This window comes from Oncorhynchus kisutch, linkage group LG10 (genome assembly GCF_002021735.2).
Source record: "Oncorhynchus kisutch isolate 150728-3 linkage group LG10, Okis_V2, whole genome shotgun sequence".
NCBI lineage: Eukaryota > Metazoa > Chordata > Actinopteri > Salmoniformes > Salmonidae > Oncorhynchus > Oncorhynchus kisutch.
This window is the reverse complement of record NC_034183.2, coordinates 39,406,619-39,426,997: the sequence shown is the minus strand read 5'-3', so window position 1 is coordinate 39,426,997 and position 20,379 is coordinate 39,406,619. Positions and strand designations below refer to the sequence as shown.

Genomic DNA, 20,379 nt, shown 5'->3' with positions numbered 1-20,379 from the left:
AGTGAGTGCAAATGAGGTAAGATAAGGGAGTTAAGGCAATAAATAGGCCATGGTGGCGAAGCAATTACAATATAGTAACTAAACACTGGAATGGTAGATGTACAGAAGATGAATGTGCAAGTAGAGATACCGGGGTGCAAAGGAGCAAGATAAATAAATAAATACAGTATGGGGATGAGGTAGGTAGATAGATGGGCTGTTTACAGATGGGCTATGTACAGGTGCAGTGATCTGTGAGCTGCTCTGACAGCTGGTGATTAAAGCTAGTGAGGGAGATATGAGTCTCCAGCTTCAGAGATTTTTGCAGTTCTTTCCAGTCATTGGCAGCAGAGAACTGAAAGGAAAGACGACCAAAGGAGGAATTGGCTTTGGGGGTTACTAGTGAGATATACCTGCTGGAGCGTGTGCTACGAGTGGGTGCTGCTATGGTGACCAGTGAGCTAAGTTAAGGCGGGGCTTTACCTAGCAGAGACTTGTAGATACCCTGTAGCCAGTGGGTTTGGCGGCGAGTATGAAGCAAGGGCCAACCAACGAGAGCGTACAGGTCGCAATGGTGGGTAGTGTATGGGGCTTTGGTGACAAAACGGATGGCACTGTGATAGACTGCATCCAGTTTGTTGAGTAGAGTGTTGGAGGCTATTTTATAGATGACATCACCGAAGTCGAGGATCGGTAGGATGGTCAGTTTTACGAGGGTATGTTTGGCAACATGAGTGAAGGATGCTTTGTTGCGATATAGAAAGCCAATTCTAGATTACATTTTTGAATGGAGATGCTTAATGTGAGTCTGGAAGGAGAGTTTACAGTCTAGCCAGACACCTAGGTATTTGTAGTTGTCCACGTATTCTAAGTCAGAGCCGTCCAAAGTAGTGATGCTGGATGGGCGAGCATGTGCGGGCAGTGATCGGTTGAATAGCATGCATTTAGTTTTACTTGCGTTTAAGAGCAGTTGGAGTCCAAGGAAGGAGAGTTGTATGGCATTGAAGCTCGTCTGGAGGTTAGTTAATAACAGTGTCCAAAAAGGGGCCAGAAGTATACAGAATGGTGTCGTCTGCGTAGAGGTGTATCAGAGAATCACCAGCAGCAAGAGCAACATCATTGGTGTATACATAGAAGAGAGTCGGCACGAGGATTGAACCCTGTGGCACCCCCATAGAGACTGCCAGAGGTCCGGACAACAGGTCCTCTGACTTGACACACTGAACTCTATCAGAGAAGTAGTTGGTAAACCAGGCGAGGCAATCATTTGAGAAACCAAGGCTGTCGAGTCTGCCAATAAGAATGTTGTGATTGACAGAGTTGAATGCCTTGGCCAGGTCGATGAATACGGCTGCACAGTAATGTTTCTTATCGATGGCGGTTATGATGTCGTTTAGGACCTTGAGCGTGGCTGAGGTGCATCCATGACCAGCTCTGAAACCAGATTGCATAGCAGAGAAGGTACGGTGGGATTCAAAATGGTCGGTAATCTGTTTGTTAACTTGGCTTTCGAAGACCTTAGAAAGACAGGGTAGGATAGATATAGGTCTGTAGCAGTTTGGGTCTAGAGTGTCACCCCCTTTGAAGAGGGGGATGACCGCGGCAGCTTTCCAATCTTTGGGATTCTCAGACGAAAGAGAGGTTGAACAGGCTAGTAATAGGGGTTGCAACAATTTTGGCAGATCATTTTAGAAAGAGAGGGTCCCGATTGTCTAGCCTGGCTGATTTGTAGGGGTCCAGATTTTGCAGCTCTTTCAGGACATCAGCTATCTGGATTTGTGTAAAGGAGAAATGGTTGGGGCTTTGGCGGTTTGCCGTGGAGGGTGCCGGGCAGTTGACCGGAGTAGGGGTAGCCAGGTGGAAAGCATGGCCAGCCGTAGAGAAATACTTATTGAAATTCTCAATGATCGTGGATTTATCGGTGGTAACAGTGTTTCCTAGCCTCAGAGCAGTGGGCAGCTGGGAGGAGGTGCTCTTATTCTCCATGGACTTTACAGTGTCCCAGAACATTTTTGAGTTAGTACTACAGTATGCAAATTTCTGTTTGAAAAAGCTAGCCTTAGCTTTCCTAACTGCCTGTGTATATATGTTCCTAACTTCCCTGAAAAGTTGCATATCACAGGGGCTAAATCTCTGCTGTTGAAAACTAAATGTTAGTCTAAAGGAAATGTGAGAATGTCTAGACGCTTTTTATAGTGGAGATCAAGTTTATAAATTGCTTGGCAGGGCTGATGAGACAGTGGATTGCACAGTCCGATGGAACAGAGTAAATAGGCATTTTAACATCACAGAATTAGCCAGTGGTAACTGCGGTTTTAACCAATCAGCATTCAGGATTAGACCCACCCACAGATGAGCCTTTCTGTTTGTTTTGAACTATAAATGGCACATAATATGAGATGGGAAAAGTATAGGGCCATGACACTTCCTCTTTTCTGGGCTCTTTTGTTTTGATGTGAGGGACATAATGTGCGTTAAACTACCTACCACTGACCACACAAGACAGAAAGGTCCTGCACAGACACAGATACAGAATACTTTGGATTAGACTATAAACAGATCATACATTTGTGTTGGCAGCTGCTTTGTTTGTTTAGCCTATAACTGGTGAGTATTTGCATATATAGACTATGGTAGCTGTGGAGTTGAACTCCTCCCGAGTCTTGTTGTTGTCTGTATGTTGTCTGTGTAGGCTTCCTTTCTCTGCTCGCTCTGCAGTACTGGGAAGAAAAGTGTTGGCTTCACACAAGGACGAAATTCCAGAACTCGTCCCGCCCTGAACCAACCCTAACCAGCCACCATCTTGTATTGGAGTCAGTATGTGGCTGAAAGGAACAGCCGGACAGATGAAACCACACTTCTCTTACCCTCTCTTCTACTCTCCCTTTCTAGCACCGATCACGCTGACAGATGTTGTGGAGTTTTTGAGCCAGTATCAGAACAAAGGTATAAATACAGGCCTATAATTTGTCTGTCAAAGATGGAGACTACCAAACCAGCATCTTTTAGAGCTGTAGGAAAACAGGTGCTGGGTGTTAGTATCTTTTCTCATGCGGGATAGCCTAGTAGCTAGGCTACATCGGCTTTGTCTGTATTGTGTGCCTGCTATCTGGCAAGGGAGGAGTATACAGTATTTACTGTAAGTATTATGTCATGTTTTGTCATCAAATCAGGTAGAGTACATGTGGAAGTCAGCAGAGAAGCATAAATTCAGCTACTGTAACAGCCTGCTAATATAGTTAAAACAAAGCCATTTGGCATCAGTAAGAGGGTCGTTCCACCCACCCCAAAACAAGAGGATTACCACACAAAATCATTAAATCATTTCTGTAATCACAAACAAATAAAATTAGCATTCCTGAAACATTCTTTTGTTTAAATATAATTTGATCTCTGATCATTTAAGCTAATTGATTGCACCCAAATTGGTCATTTTCATTTATAGGATTCATATAGCCTAATTTTCAATAAATATAGTACTAGGGTGGCCGATATTGCGACAGCATCGTCTGTCGACGATGATGGACAGCCATCGTTGATGGTGATGACATCGTGATGTGACAGATGATGGTTTAGCCTCTTTCTTTACTAGCGCCACGCTGTAAAAAAGCAGGGCAGCAGCAGGGTGACACACAAGTGGCATTCCGAGTAATAGCCTAGTCCTATTTGCTATAGCCTATTTCAATAAACATGTTATATAGCCTACATAAAACAAGAGAGGAATCTAGGCCAGAGAGCGGAGAATTCCACCGAGCAGTAACTATTTTGTATTTAGCGTTTTTTTAAATAACGCAGCCTACATTCCTTTCTTTCTCCATTCGATAGACTATGAAAGCTGCACTTAGCTTCTACCCAGGCCTTCAACAATATTATCTTTTGTCATGATTTGTCCAGTTAAATTAGATTTTGCGCTATAGCCAAACTGCAGTTTTTTTTGCAGAGTAAAAAATATATATATATATTTTGGCGGAGTGGCCAATGGGGGTGATAGCATCCTATATCACAATTTTTTATGGGTACATAATCACAATAGGACAATGGTTGACATCTCCCAACCCTATATAGTACCTAATATCCAATTTAGACCGTAATTCTAAATGAGTAAGACATGAGGAATCCAATAAAATCTAAATTGTCATCCTATGTAATGTATATTCCCTGTGAATCTTGTGATTATTTTTTTCCTCTGTTCATAGAAATGAGCCATTGGAGTCACTTGCATTAATCTTATCTGTTTCTAACTACAGAAACCATTTCTGAATCATCTGAGATGGTGGGTGTCACGGCTTAGTGAAATGACAAGGAACGACTCATTTGTACGATTGGATTTGCGGGAAGGATTGAGTTTATCTTATTTATTAAACTAGGCAAGTCAGTTAAGAACAAATTATTTTTTACAATGACAGCCTACCCCTATGGGACTCCCAATCACAGCCAGATGTGATGCAGCCTGGATTCGAACCAGGAACTGCAGTGATGCCTCGTGCGCTGAGATACACTGCCTTAGACCGCTGCGCCACTAGGTGGGTCCTTATATATACACACAGTACATGTTGAGCATTGAGATAAAGATCATCCACTGACAAAACACACGTAGGCAATAAAACAAAGCTTCACAAGTAATACATACATCTTTGTAAAAATGTCCAATGCCATGTTGTATAGGCCAAGCCTATAAAGCCATTTCTTCCTTAGTTTACTTACCATTTCTCCTTCTGGTCTCCTAGCTAAGAGTAAACTCATGTGACGGACTATTCACAGTGGCAACAGTGGACCTCTCTGTTGGCAGACAGGCTCCATCAGGATGGTTCACCACATTTATCCCCAATTAGTTGTAAATGACCATATTTAAGATATATAACTTCTGAATCTTCCTGAAAACTTCCCGCAAATCCAATCGTACAAATACACCCTGTTTGATGCCCTGGTATGCAGACACTCACACACGGGTGCCTACAGGCACACACACCCACACATACAGGGATGGACGCAGTTAGGCATGCAACACACACTTGCTGTCATGCCATACAATACACACACACACACGCTCTTGGCGGGAGATGAGACAGTACTTACAGCATATTGTGGCGGCCTCGACACATAGTTCCTCAGCGGTGAAGCTGTCTTTGAGGAATCCCAGCTGCGGCATATCTGGCAGGTAAAAATGGATCTCCAGACCCCTCATGGGCACAGTGATGGGGCCCTCGGCTCTCCTCGACCTCCTCATCTTCCCACACAGTTGCCTACCCAGCTCCATCACCCCCGGACTTGGCATCCAGACTCTGAAGGTAGAGGCAGAGGGATGGAGATGTCAATACATCAAAGGCAAAACAGAGGGAGTGTGTATGTGTGTCGGGGGTGGGTAACGTATTGATCCAGAGGTGAGCTCACTGTAGCTGTGGTACGGAGTCCAGCATACCCTGATGACTCACGTTGGCTACCCACAACACACACCTACTCAGGCAATGTAATTCACGACACACACACACCTACTGAGATGATCTCACCAAAGCAAACACAAACCTCCTCTGGAGAGAGGTGAGGTAGTTCTCCCTCTGCGTGCAGATCATCCCATTAGTTCTCCCAGCAGCGTTTCCCCTTCCTCTACAGCGGCGCAGGTGGCATCCCTAGTGGCTAGGACAGTCTGTTTCATAACACCCCTAATCAGCCTATTGCCAATGGCGACAGAGCTCTGATCTACTGACTGCTGCTGGGATCAGCAGGATCACACACACACACGTAGGCCTACATGAATCACACACGCACACGTAGGCCAACATGAATCACACACGCACACTGTCGGGGCCAAAGTGTCCTCAGGTCCTGCTGAAGTCTTATCAGCCTGTGAGAACCCCGCTCCACACACATGGTGTATTCATTAGTCTACAGTGCTGAGAAACGGTTAACAGTGCAGCAACAGCGGGAGAAAATGGATTGCTGCGATGAACCGATACCTGCAGTTCATCAAGGATGGCTGAAGACGGCACAATAGTTGCTGGGCAAAGTGCTAACGCCAAACGCTACGTTAGACAATACACATTCTGTATTTTATAGTCCACATTCTGTACTGTATTTTAAAGGCATGTGGCCTTTAAGGCACGCTTGTCATGAGGTCATCCTTCACATCCAAACAATGTAGACCCAGGCCGACATTCTGCATCAGCCACAACTGAACTACTGTACGTTACACTGGCAACAAAAAAAAGACACCTCAGAGGTAGGCTAGGCTACATTCTATTACTGTACTATCCTTCAACTAGGATTCCCTATGATTTTTTTCAGCACCGGTAGCAAAGTTAGCCGGCGTGGCCAACGGCGCCATAGGTTTTAGAGGCCCTCCTCTTTGGCCACCGAGGCAACAGTTTTAAAGCTGCTTTCCTGCAATTCTACACATCGTGCCATGAGGCTGAGAGAAGATTTGCCATGGGTTATGTTGTGTTCTTATGCTATCTGAGTGACTCAAACATTGTAACACAATCAATAGTGAGCCAACATGTTGTTTTCAGCACTTTTTGTTCCCCGTCTCTCTGCAGCAGACATAGTAAGCAATATGTTTGAAAGATCAAATATCAAATCGCAATACATATAGAATTGTGAAAAATTGCAATACATATCGCATTGGTACCTAAGTATCGTGATAATATGGTATGGTGAGTTCCCTGGCAGATCCCAGGCCTGCTACCTCACTCTCCAACCAAGGTGCATGAATGGAGGAGCAAACTGAAGTGAAGAGGAAATTCAGAAACTCTTGGGAGGGCATCAATAAAGAAGCATTTGATCAACTTCCACTGCCCTCCAAGAGTTGCTGAATTTGTTCTTCACAGGGATCAGTCTGGAGTGTTCAATGCAGGGAAAGTGAAATGCGTTTTACCTCATTTTTACAAGCATGTCATCTGTGTAACTCGAGGCAATAAAATTCTAGATCACTTTACTCCACACATACAAGGCTCTCCCTCACACTCCATTTGGCAAATCTGGCCATAACTCTATCCTCCTGATTTCTGCTTACAAGCAAAAACTCAAAAACAGGATGTACCAGTGACATGCTCAATACGAAAGCACAGATAGAACATTGAGACTGATATTTCATATCTATAAATGTGAAGAAACGCCAAGCGCATGCCACTCACTACCCAATATGGTAGTGAGAGGAAGCTCAGTTGCCGTAAATGGATGGATTTTGTCCGAAACTGCACATTTTCTCATCGATGAAACATTTGATCTCAATACAATATTTTGGTTCCCCAAACAAGAATCGAACAGAGTGTATTAAGTTGTGTGGACTTTACCCTTTGCCATTGTTTTTTTTAAAATTGCGTTGTTAAGGAGTGCAAAGGCAAATTTAGCTATTACACACTTGCATTTCACAGAGTAGGTGTTCCCTAACGGACATATGCAAATGCAGGCTGGAACGGGCACTTGGAACTTGCTTGTTCTGCCCACTATAACTAATTTGTACACATTGGAAACGACAGGCTGTGGTCTATCTTGGTTTAGTTATAAAAAATCTTTGACGGAAGTGGACAAATGAAGCGGGTGCTAAGCTACCGGACTGTTTCGCTAGCACAGACTGGAATATGTTCTCGGATTCACCCGATAACGTTGAGGAGTTTACCACATCAAATAAAAATAAATGTTATGTGCTGAACACAACAGGTGTAGACTTTACTGTGAAATGCTTACTTATGGTGTCCCTCTTTATTTGAAAAACATTTTTTACCCCTTTTTCTCCCCAACTTCCTGATATCCAATTGGTAGTTACAGTCTTGTCCCATCGCTGCAACTCGGACTCGGGTGAGGCGAAAGTCGTGAGCTATGCGTCCTCCAAAACACAACCCTACTGCTTCTTGGCACACTGCCCGCTTAACCCTGAAGCCAGCCACACCAATGTGTCGGAGGAAACATGCATGCGCCTAGCCGCCACAAGGAGTTGCTAGAACGCGATGGGACAAGGATATCCCAGCTGGACAAACCCTCCCCTAATCCGGACTAATTGTGCGCCGCCTCATGTGTCTCCTGGTTGCAGCTAACCCGGATCTGTAGTGACGCCTCTGACATTTCAGCTTTTAATGTTGAATTAAATTGTAAACATTTCTAAAAACACAATTCCACCTTGACAATATTGGGTATTGTGTGTTGGCTAGTGACAAAATCTCAGGCTACAACACAACAAAATGTGGAAAAAGTCAAGCGCAAGTACGACGTCATCCCCACAGTGACAGTACGTACAGTGTCTTCATAAAGTATTCATACCCCTCAACGTATTCCACAATTTGCTGTGTTACAGACTGAAAAAAAAATTCTACCCCATCTACACACAATACCCCGTAATGACAAAGTGAAAACGTTCTTAGAAATGTCTGCAAATTTATTGCAAGTAAAATACAGGACTATCTCATTTACATAAGTATTCAAACCCCATTGTTATGACACTCCAAATGGAGCTCAGGTGCATCCAATTTTCTTTGATCATCCTTGATTGGAGTCCACCTGTGGCTAATTAAATTATTTGGACATGATTTAGAAAGAATCTGTGTATATAAGGTCCCACAGTTGACAGTGCATTTCAGAGCAGAAACTATACCATGAAGTCCAAGGAACTGTCCAAAGATCTCTAAGATAGAATTGTGATGAGGCATATACTGTATCTGGGGAAGGGTATAAAACTATTTCTAGAGTGTTGAAAGTTTCCAAGAGCTTAGAGCTGGCAGTCCGACCAAATTGAGCAACCGGACAAGAAGGACCTTGGTGTGAGAGGTGACCAAGAACTCAATGGGCGGCTGGTAGCCAAGTGATTAGAGCGTTGGGCCAGTAACTGAAAGGTTGCTGGATCGAATCCTCGTTCTGCCAGTGAGCAAGGCGGTTAACCCACGGCCGAAGACGTGGATGTTCGATTAAGGCAGCCCCTCGCACCTCTCTGATTCAGAGGGGTTGGTGTAAATGCGAAAGACACATTTCATTTGAATCTCCCTTTCCCAATGACCACTCTGACAGAACTATAGAGTTTATTGGCTGAAATGGGAGAACCTACCAGAAGGACAACCGTCTCTACAGCACTTCACCAATCTGGGCTTTGTGGGAGAGTGACCAAACGGAAGCCAATCCTGAGAAAAAAGCACATGGCAGCACGCCTGGAGTTTGCAAAAAAGGCATGTGAAAGACAGGATATAAGGCAAAAGATTGTGGTCTGATGACACATCCATTTAACTTTGGCCTGAATGCAAAGTGCTATGTCTGTAGAAAGACATGTCATGACCTGTCTAACACCATCCCTACCGTGAAGCATAGTGGTAGCAGCATCATGCTGTGGGGATGCTTTTCAGCAGCAGGGACCAATGAATGGAGGCAAATACAGGAAAATCCTTGATGAGAACCTGCTTCGGAATGCAAATGACCTAAGACTGGGGGGAAAGATTTACGTTCCAACAGGGCAATGACCCCAAGCATACAGCCAAACCAACGCTGGTATTATTCAGAACAAGAATATGAAAGTCCTTGAGTGACCCACACTTGAATCCCATTGAAAATCTATGGAAAGACTTGAAGATTGCTGTCACTGCCGCTCCCCAACTAACTTAACTGAGCATGAGAAAATCTGCAAGGAAGAATGGGAGAAAATCCCCAAATACAGATGTGCAAAGCTTATACAGACATACCCAAGATGAGTCAAAGCTGTAATCGACCCCAAAGGTGGTCTTCCAAAGTATTGACTCAGGGGTGTGAATACTTAAGTGACTTAGATATCTTTATTTCAAAGTCAATAAATATGCAAATATTTCTAAAAACATGTTTTGACTTCGACATTATGGGGTATTGTGTGTACAAGGGGGAGAAAATGCTGTAAGAATTAATACTTTCTGAAGGCACAGTATATGTACATACAGTTAAAGTCGGAAGTTTACATACATAAATCAGTCAAGACATAAGAATAAAAATTGTAGACCTCCACAAGTCTGGTTCATCCTTGGGAGCAATTTCCAAACGCCCGAATGTACCACGTTCATCACCATGGGAGCATGCAGCAGTCATACCGCTCAGGAAGGAGACGTGTTCTGTCTCCTAGAGATGAACGTACTTTGGTGCGCAAAGTGCAAATCAATCCCAGAACAACAGCAAAGGACCTTGTGAAGATCCTGGAGGAAACAGGTACAAAAGTATCTATATACACAGTTAAACGAGTCCTATATCGACATAACCTGAAAGGCAGCTCGGTAAGGAAGAAGCCACTGCTCCAAAACCATCATAAAAAAAGCCAGACAACGGTTTGCAACTGCACATGGGGATGAAGATCACCTCCAAAGCCCAGTACGTCCTGTGCTAGCTCCCCGCACGCACCTTGCGGAGTGTGTCATCGTTCCGGCACCATCTGTGCCTGCTCTACGCACCAGGCCTCCAGGGCACCTCCCCAGTCCAGAGCCTCCCTCGAAGGTTCCCAGTCCAGAGCCTCCAGCGAGGGTTCCTAGTCCAGAGCCTCCTGTGGGGGTTTCTAGTCCAGAGCATCCAGTGAGGGTTCCCAGTCCAGAGCCTCCTGCGAGGGTTCCCAGTCCAGAGCCTCCAGCGAGGGTTCCCAGTCCGGAGCCTCCAATTATGATCCACGGACTGAAGTCCCCGGCGTCGATCCACGGTCTGGAGCCTCCAGCGATGATCCACGGTCCGGTTCTTCCGGCGACGTTCCACGGTCCGGAGCCTCCGGCGGTGATCCACGGTCCGGTTCCTCCGGCGACGATCCACGGTCCGGAGTCTCCGGCAACGATCCACTGTCCGGAGCTTCTGGGGACGATCCCCGCACCAGAGTCGCCACCAACGCTGACGGATCCACGAGCGGAGCGGGGACGACGTCCTGCACCGGAGCCACCACCGAGGCTAGATGCCCACCCGGAGTCAGGTCTTGCAGCCGGAGTCCTCACCTTTGGGGAGGGGTACTGTCACGCCCTGACCTTAGAGAGCCTTTATTCTCTAATTTGGTTAGGTCGGGGTGTGACTAGGGTGGGTACTCTAGTTTTTCTATTTCTATGTTGGCCTGGTATGGTTCCCAATCAGAGGCAGCTGTCTATCATTGTCTCTGATTGGGGATCATATTTAGGCAGCCTTTTCCCACTGAGTTTTTGTGGGATCTTGTTTCTGTGTAGTTGCCTGTTGAGCACTGCTTGAGCTTCACGTATCGTTTATTCTTCTTTGTTGTTTTTGTGAGTTTCTTTTAATTAAACATGTGGAACTCTACGTACGCTGCGCCTTGGTCCGTTATTTCATTAGACGATCGTGACATAATCCAAGTTTATCATTTTAAAAGGCTAATTGATCATTAGAAAAACCTTCTGCAATTATGTTAGCACAGCTGAAAACTGTTGGCCTGATTAAAGAAGCAATAAAACTGGCCTTCTTTAGACTAGTTGAGTATCTGGAGCATTAGCATTTGTGGGTTCGATTACAGGCTCAAAATGGCCAGAAACAAAGGACTTTCTTCTGAAACTCGTCAGTCTATTCCTGTTTTGAGAAATGATGGCTATTCCATGCGAGAAATTGCCAAGAAACTGAAGATCTCGTACAACGTTGTGTACTACTGTGCACCTTCACAGAACAGCACAAACTGTCCTTAACCAGAATAGAAGGGGTGGGAGGCCCCGGTGCCCAACTGAGCAAGAGGACAAGTACATTAGAGTTTCTAGTTTGAGAAAGACGCCTCACAAGTCCTCAACTGGCAGCTTCATTCAATAGCACCCGCAAAACACCAGTCTCAACGTCAACAGTGAAGCGGCGACTCCAGGATGCTGGCCTTCTAGGCAGAGTTGCAAAGAAAAAGCCATATTTCAGACTGGCCAATAAAGAAAAGATTAAGTTGGGCAAAAGAACACGGACACTGGACAGAGGAACTCTCTCCTCTCCCTCCAGGAGGGAACTCTGCTGTTACCAAGCGAATGCTTGATTTTGGAAGAAGCTAATCACAGCTGCATAGCTAACTAACTACGAAATTAACAAACCAAATGCACAACTTGTCCATTCTCAAAAGGCTCTGGTCTCTCATCGTTGTGTGCTTGTAAACAAACACCATGTGACTGGGTACTACCCGTAAGCTTAATAATGAAAAATTATGTGACAGGTGAAATCAAGAATGTGATCTTCTTTATCTCCTAACATATTACACAAGTTGACTGCAGGTATTTACTTAAAAAGTAGCTTCAAATGTATTTAAAAACTTCAAAAAGAGAGTTTCCTAATTTTACATTTGCTAAATTGCAATTTGTGGGAAAACCCTGTTCTAAAAGACACACCTGATGCGAGCCGTTTCATATGACAGATTAACATCTCAATTAGAAATTTAGAAAGAGGGAAAACGTAGATATGCAACAACTAGGATGGTTGTTAATATGACTAGGATTGTGCCTTTGGCTTCTGGACAACGAAAGAAAGTTGATATGAAAACCAGTAGAACAGGAGAGAAATGCTGTGAAACCTTTTTGGTTACTAGCTTAGCTATTGTTGTTAGCTGATTTGTGCTGGTCTTCTCTTTGCCACTGCTCCACAGACTGTGTCTGTGAGTTGCATAGCAACAAGTCTCCGCTCTGGCTTGCTGGAGACTCACTCTGACTAGAGACAGCCATTAACTCAACTAACTCCATAAACTCACTTTACATGACTATTTTCTGTAAAATAATAATTCCGGTCAACCAAGACACTGTTCCTGTTTTATGACTGAGGAGATTTGTCAAATTCGGACACCAAATTAATTCCTCAAATTTATGCAAATTAACCTACAAACTGATAAGCATGACCGGTCAAATTATTATTTTTCCGGTGGCTAACCGACTAACGGTTAACATCCCTAGCCCTAAGTATTTTATTTTCTTCACTGATCAGAATTTAAAAAGGTTCACTATGCAGAAATTGCTCAAAAAAATTATAATAGTTTGCCTAATTTCAGTTTTTGACAAAACAAGAAAGTTTAGATCAGGGTTTCCAAAACTCTATACTCGGTACCCCGCTGGGTGCATGTTTTGGTTTTTACCCTAGCACTACACAGCTGATTCAAATAATCAACTAATCATCAAGCTTTGATCATTTGAATCCGCTGTGTAGTGTTAGGGCAAAAAAACGAAATGTGCACCGCTTGGGGTCCCGAGGACTGAGTTTGAGAAACGCTGGTGTAAACAATCATTGTACCATCTAAACCCCTGTGAAATATATTTTCTATAACCACAATATTGTATTTTTAGCTGGTGTACAAAACCGAAAGCATAGAAATAGCACACAAAGAACAGATCTACTGCTTCTTAGATTTGCTTTCGAAAATAATGAAAGATCTATAAAGATCTATAAGTAACATGTATATGTGAATTTGGTCAGGTCAACTAAAAAGTTATTGTTATTGAAATGTTTATAAGCTGAAATGTCGTTACCATTGTCGTTACCATTGGCAGCCATTTTGAATTCTGCTTTCTGGCTAATTTTGAAATGAGCATATCTTTTGAGGGATGTTTGTACAAAATGTCATGCCTTTATCTGCTGCATAACCATTTTTATAGTCAAATACCAGTTGTTATGGCAGCCATTTTGGATTTTCGCGATAACTCACTTCCTGGTTAAATTTGACATGGGCACCCCTTCTAGGATGTTTTCAGGCACCCCTTCTAGGATGTTTTCACATCACCTTGTTTGTACCAAATTTGATGCTTGTATCTGCTTCGTAACGTTTTTTTCCACTAAGGCCCAGGAATAATAATATTCAAGCTAAAGTTAATAGGATATCGGATAGCTAGACTGGATATGTGGCATTTTACTCAATATCAATAATCACATATTTGATATGTTAACGTTACTCACCTAGCGAGCTATCCAAGTCTAACGTTACTTCCCTATCGTTTTGTTCATAGATCCAGAATATAATTATCCGTTGTGAAACTATAAAGATTGACTTAATCTTGACAAAATCCGTAGGTATGGGAATATTCCAAACGAAAAAAAAATTGTCCGACGAGTTTCTTTCCCTTCTGGTCGAGAGCAAATTCATAATCTTTCTAACCCTTCCTGTCAAGTAACGTCCCTCTTCCCGAAAATAATGCAACTGCAAGCTCAGTTTCACGCATTCTGATTGGTGCACTGCTCCTTCAGTCAAGTGATACTGTGTAGCCCACTGACACTATTTTATGTTGTTAACCCTAGAATGGATCAGCATTACAGTTAACTGAATGGCATCACATCCATTGTAATGTAGCAGAAGCTGTGTGTGTGTGTGTGTGTGTGTGTGTGTGTGTGTGTGTGTGTGTGTGTGTGTGTGTGTGTGTGTGTGTGTGTGTGTGTGTGTGTGTGTGTGTGTGTGTGTGTGTGTGGTCTTGTTATTCTATCCTCGTGGGGACCGGAAATCCCTCAAAAACCCCACAAGGATAATAAAACAAGGAAAACTGTCCCTAGTGGGGACATTTCCCACGTCCCCACGAGGAAAAAGGTTATTTTACATTTAGGGGTTGGATTAGGGCTTTCTGGTTAGCGTGTCCGCCCTGAGATTGGAAGGTGGTGAATTTGATCCCTGTCCAAATCATACAAAAAAAACTTTAAAAATGGGACCTGATGCATCTCTGCTTGGCACTCAGCATTAAGGAGATAGATTGGGGTAAGGCCCTGCGATAGCCTAGCACCATGTCCAGTGGGTGTACTTGTACATCAAGCTGCCTCACACTACAGAAACAGGAGATAGTCCCCTGCCCTATGAGCTGCTCCGGCTCGCACAAACCAAGGCTACTTATATACTTACTTTTTAGGGTTAGAATTAGGGTTAGGGGTTAAGGTAAAGTTTAGGTTTTAGGGAAAATAGGATTTTGAATGTAAATACATTTCAGGTCCCCATGAGGACAGAAGAATAAGTGTGTGTGCATGTGCGAGTGTATGTGCGAGTGTATGTGTGTGGGTGTGTGTGTGTGCGTGCGTAAGAGTATTGCCATTGGGGATGAAACCATTCCTTATATTTTATGGGAGGTAATTAGGAAATTATTAAAAACATTCATAACATTTCACCCATGAGGCCACTCGTGACTTGACTGCATGAAAGGGCTACAATACACACAAAGGGGTTTGAGAAAATAATTATAAATGTCATAAAAGCCTACACAAAATGCATTCGGGCAGGTAGAGTTCTCCTGGCATCCGCCAAACCCAGATTCATCCATCGGACAGCCAGATGGTGAAGCGTGATTCATCACTCCAGAGAATGCGTTTCCCCTGCTCCAGAGTCCAATGGCGGCGAGCTTTACACCACTCCAGCTCACACTTGGCACTGCACATGGTGATCTTAGCCTTGTGTGAGGCTGCTCTGCCATGGAAACCAATTTCATGAAGTTCCCAACGAAAAATTATTGTGCTGACGTTACTTCCAGAGGCAGTTTGGAACTCAGTAGTAGTGAGTGATGCAACCGAGGACAGACGCTTCAGCAGTCGGCGGTCCCATTCTGTAAGCTTGTGTGCCACTTCGCAGCTGAGCCATTGTTGTACCTAGTGGTTTCCACTTCACAATAACAGCACTTACAGTTGACCGGGGCACATCTAGCGGGACATAAAGTTGACAAACTGCCTTGTTGGAAAGGTGGCATCCTATGATGGTGCCACAATGAAAGTCTCTGAGTTTTTCAGGATGGCTATTCTACTGCCAATGTTTTCCTATGGAGATTGCATGGTGGTGTGCTCGATTTTATACACCTGTCAGCAACGGGTGTGGATGAAATAACCAAATTAATTTGAAGTGGTATCCACATACTTTGTATATATAGTGTATCTTGCCTCTTTACCAGGCACTCAATGCAAACACACTCTGACTCTAAAAGCAATTCAATATTGAATTTACAACACATGGAATGTTTAACAAAATCAATTCCTGACTGTTACGGTAATATCGTCAAAATTCCATCCAGTTGTGTGTTACATGAAACATTGATTGTCCTTGGTAAGGAACATACAGTCACAATCCTGATTGTATCTGACCCTGTTAATCAATAACCTACATATTTAATTCATGACCCATAGCTTTATCTGTTCAAAAGATGAGAAAAGGCTCATGGAAACTGACCATCCTCCTAGTGAGGTGGGAGGAAAAAGAGAGCAAGGTCCTTTAAGATGGGACAGGGACGGGAGGTTCCGTTTGCCAGTAGTGGAGGTACTTCCCGTCTCCCATATCTGATGTGTTAAAACTGAGTTAAGTTTGCCGGAAATCATAGGCAGATATTTCCCAAGAATGTTTTAGACACTGACACAAATAAAAATTGCCACATCTATCTATCTGTAATCGGCCTATATGTATTACAAGCTTACTAGTTAAAACCTAACTTTTAAAATACTGTATTCTGGTACGTAGGCCACTAGGTATGTGAAAATGTGAGCATCTATTTAGATGATTTTGACAACATATACAGTATGATTGATAGCACAATTCATATCAAACATAGTTACGAAAGTGTCTATCACTTAAGTGCTTATTAAGAAGGCTACTCATTATGAGACTTTGTGGTGTTGAATAACAATGATTTTATAGCTTTCATCTGGAACATCCAGACTCACAGATATCCTTAGGGTCTCCAGTAAACTGAAAGAAAGGCAAGGGAAGGGAATGGAATGTCCTTACAGTGTAGTAAATGAAAAGCAAAGACCATAGGTCACCATCAACTAACCACTACTTTCTCGGCTATAAGAGAATAGAAAGCTGATATTTAGTTTAAAAATAGGGATATGAAACATAATTCAATAGCAGGTATAAGAAGTTGACTTTTATTTACAGTTATTTGTTTACATTTATCTGTCGGCGTTTTTATTAATTACCCGAATTGATGTTCCACTGATTGACATATCCTCCACAGTCAAATTGTGCGATTAGGGTTCAAAAACCTTTCTCACCCTCAAAACCATTTACAACTTCGATCAGTCCAGTTAAACCAAACCGTGAGGGAGCGGACAGAGACATTGAAAAGGAGGGGGGGGGGGGGGGGGGGGGGGGGGTTATAGAGAGGGGAGAATGAGAGAAGGGGAATGTGGGGGCAGAGAGAGGGGGAGAGAAAAAGATGTGGCGTGATCTTTTGGTTATCTGTCTGGGGGGGATTTCCGCATTGACTTCCTGTATGTCTAACATTCTAAAGACGTGTCAAACCGGAGTCTTATGTTAATACCTCTACTCTTAGGTTATTTATATTCTTCAATCATACTAAAAATGTATTAATAACTTTTACAACTATGTTTGTATCTATTATGTAGTGGTGTAAAGTAATTAACAAAATATACTTTAAAGTACTACATAAGCAGTATTTCTGTGTACTATATCTATACTTGACTATTTATATTTTTGACTAATTTTACTTTTTATCTACTACATTCCTAAAGAAAATAATGTACTTTTTACTCCATTTATTTTCCCTGACACCCAAAGCACCTTACATGTTGAGTGCTTAGCAGGATAGGAATACGGTCCAATTCAGACACTTCTCAAGAAAACATCCCTACTGCCTCTGATCTGACGGACTCACTACACACAAATGGTTCGTTTGTTAATTATGTCTGAGTGCAGATTTGCTTAAGTCATTTTCTATTAATGTATCTTTACTTTTACTCAAGTTTGACAATTTGATACTTTTCCACCATAGATAGAAATCTAATCAGAGGTGCGTGGCCACACATCATGACTATTAGAAACAACATGTATACATATCAGTTTCTTTCCAATTCATTTGCATTTTCTTAAAAACAAGAATGATTCAAATGCTACAAAAACATACATTTGCCCCCTTTCAACTTATTACGTAATACATCATTCTTTCTAGATAAAATAACAATTCTATTCAAATCAATTTTGAAAAGCATAGGCTACACTCATTGGGCTTGTGAATCATTATAAAGTATTACAATTGAAAATCAAGACACAACATTATAATGTGAGACCATTTTGATTGCATATGATCGAAAATATTTTGCTGTGCAACCTTGATTTAAAAAAAAAATTGCCTTGTAAAAAATCACCCAGATAATAATTGTTGTTATAATTATCCTTCGCTGTAATGCTGTTTCCAAGTGCACCAGAGAAAAAGACGAGCTTAGATTCGGTAGCGTCATGGTCAAGCGCGTAACTTGCCCGGGGGACAGGTGGGTCAAGAATCCTCATGTTATGATTGGAACACCCCCCGCGGCCAAAAACTCTTTTGGTTTAGCCCGGTCTTTAGAGGCGGTGGTTTGTGACTGTAAAACAAGTTGAGCGAGGCTTGTAGTAGGGAGAACGGGGATATGCACAATATCTCCTCTCTCATCTTAACAAACCCTCTAATCTGTGAGCCAACTTGGAACAAATAAAATAGTACATTCAAATATAAGCACGAATAAGAATGATATAGAAAATTCAAAAAAATTCAAATAGAGAACGTTTGTATTATGAACCTTAAATATCTAGTAGTCTAGAGAATTACAGAAGAGCTGTTTCCATTAAAGGTATTATTTATGCCAATTTGAAGGCCAGAATTGTGGGGGGAAAGCACTAATCATGTTTATGCATCCTAATAATCACCCTTAGAATACTCCCATAACCAACTTTATTTTTTATTTAAATTTGAGAATTGACCAAACAAATTGACTCACCATAGTCTTTATTGGCAGGGGTGCATGTGATATTGTACAGCAGTATGCTGGTTTGAAAATAGTGTTTTTACACAATGTAGAAACCTATTATTCTACAAATAACTTTGTAACTTCAATAACAGGTACTTGTATAACCATGTACAGCTTTTTACAATAAACAACTGTCTTTACAGGGTTACATATTAGCTTATAGAGTACAGCATGTGCTTCGGGAGCTAGAATTCATGTAGGCCCAATATAGGCTATATCTCAATCAAGTTGAAAAATCATATTTTCTGGTGCTCCTAAATTTTATGTTGTTCTCCTAACTTTTTAAAGTTGGGAGCACCAGTGATATCAATGAAAAACTTCACCTTCGATACAGCAGTACCATCTCCATCCATCATCACAAAGTGGGTCGGGTGTGTCAAGGTGGCAACCATCCTTCAGTTATCACAGTACTGTACCTTTAAGATGGACAGCATCAGCACAGTGATAACTGAACCAGGGCAGCCTGGATGTCATGTTAGGAAGCCAAGAGACAGCAGTTGGTCAAGAGTTGGTCTGAGTTCCAGCACAGTACAACATCAGCCATGGTGATCCAAGGGGTCAGATGCCATCCGTCTTCATGATGCCAGGCTCACACATGATGACACACGCACGCACACACACACTAGACTTGGAGCCCAGAGCAACAATAATATCTTGTCAGTCACACTATTCTTTTGCAGATGGAATCGTGCCAAAAGAGGGACTTAGAATGACATGACACTGTATAGGGTCGGGCAGGTGGGGGTGCCTTTGGACATTGCAGAAAGTGCATTTACTTCATGCACAGGTCATCGGAGTAACAAAATGACTATGTTTGACAATACGTAAAATCCAAATATCATGTCTGTATTTAGGTATTTCATGGTATCACATTACAAGAACAGAACACAATTGCATGCAGAAGTAATGTAAAGAGGTTTCTCTAATAGGTTACCAAAATCTGCAAAGCTTTGTAATTATTCACAGGATATAATCGTGAATTGTGTATGTGCTATGAATTCCACACAGGCATTACAGAATTCTAGAAAGGTATTTTACTACCATTAGTAAGATGTTTCTTTCTCACCTCACATGAATGTAATACCTACCAATACATGTGTAACTAATGTAGCATATCAGCTTTTTCATAAACCCCTTTGAAAGATAATTTCCTATACAACAGATACATGTAGCCTAAAGGAATAAAACCTTGCTAATTGGTCGAAGTCACCACTGTTTACTCGGTAGTGTTTGAACTGCATAATTTATGGACACCACATAGCTGACGTCGGACTTGTTATGGTTCTTGGGGTTCCGCCCTCAGTGAGCGAAGGCTCTCCAGCAGTCCAGTCGCGTAGCCCGCCGGAGGAGGCTCCTCCCTATCTCCTTCTCCCTCCGCTTCATGTAAACAACTCGATTTGCTGGTTCTGTTTTGGTATCACAGAATTGCAGGAGCACTTGCCAACACTTACTTGAAAAATAACCTGCTGCGCAAGGTTGAGACAACAGTTCAATCGAGCAAAACATAACATTGGTTGCGTAACTGTAAAAATGCAATTAGCATATACAACTCCCAATAGACTGTACTTAGTATATTATCATGATAGCGTATCTCGGACCCTTCAATAATCGTGAAGCGCAGACCAGGTAGCCTATACATTAAATACACGTTTAAAACGCGAAAGAACAATATTGAAAGCAATCATCACATTTCAATGGTTCCAGATATTCAACTCCACGTTGTCGGGAAAGCTTGTTGCTGTTTTCTATAAATACAACAAGAGTAAGGCTATTTAA

The 20,379-nt window shown here is 42.5% G+C and overlaps 1 protein-coding gene across 4 annotated transcripts in view; it reads right to left on the bottom strand.

Annotated features, from left to right (window-relative positions):
* LOC109898129 (tyrosine-protein kinase JAK1-like) overlaps positions 1–20,379 on the bottom strand; it is a 67,898-nt gene that overhangs the window by 47,138 nt on the left and 381 nt on the right. For 2 of the 4 annotated variants that reach the window (XM_031833656.1, XM_031833658.1), the window contains exon 2: positions 5,056–5,261. In XM_031833656.1, the coding sequence (XP_031689516.1) occupies positions 5,056–5,261 (206 nt within the window). Of the gene's footprint in view, positions 1–5,055; positions 5,262–13,797; positions 14,177–20,379 lie in introns of those variants that run through there. The other 2 variants (XM_031833657.1, XM_031833659.1) reach the window with 2 other exon arrangements.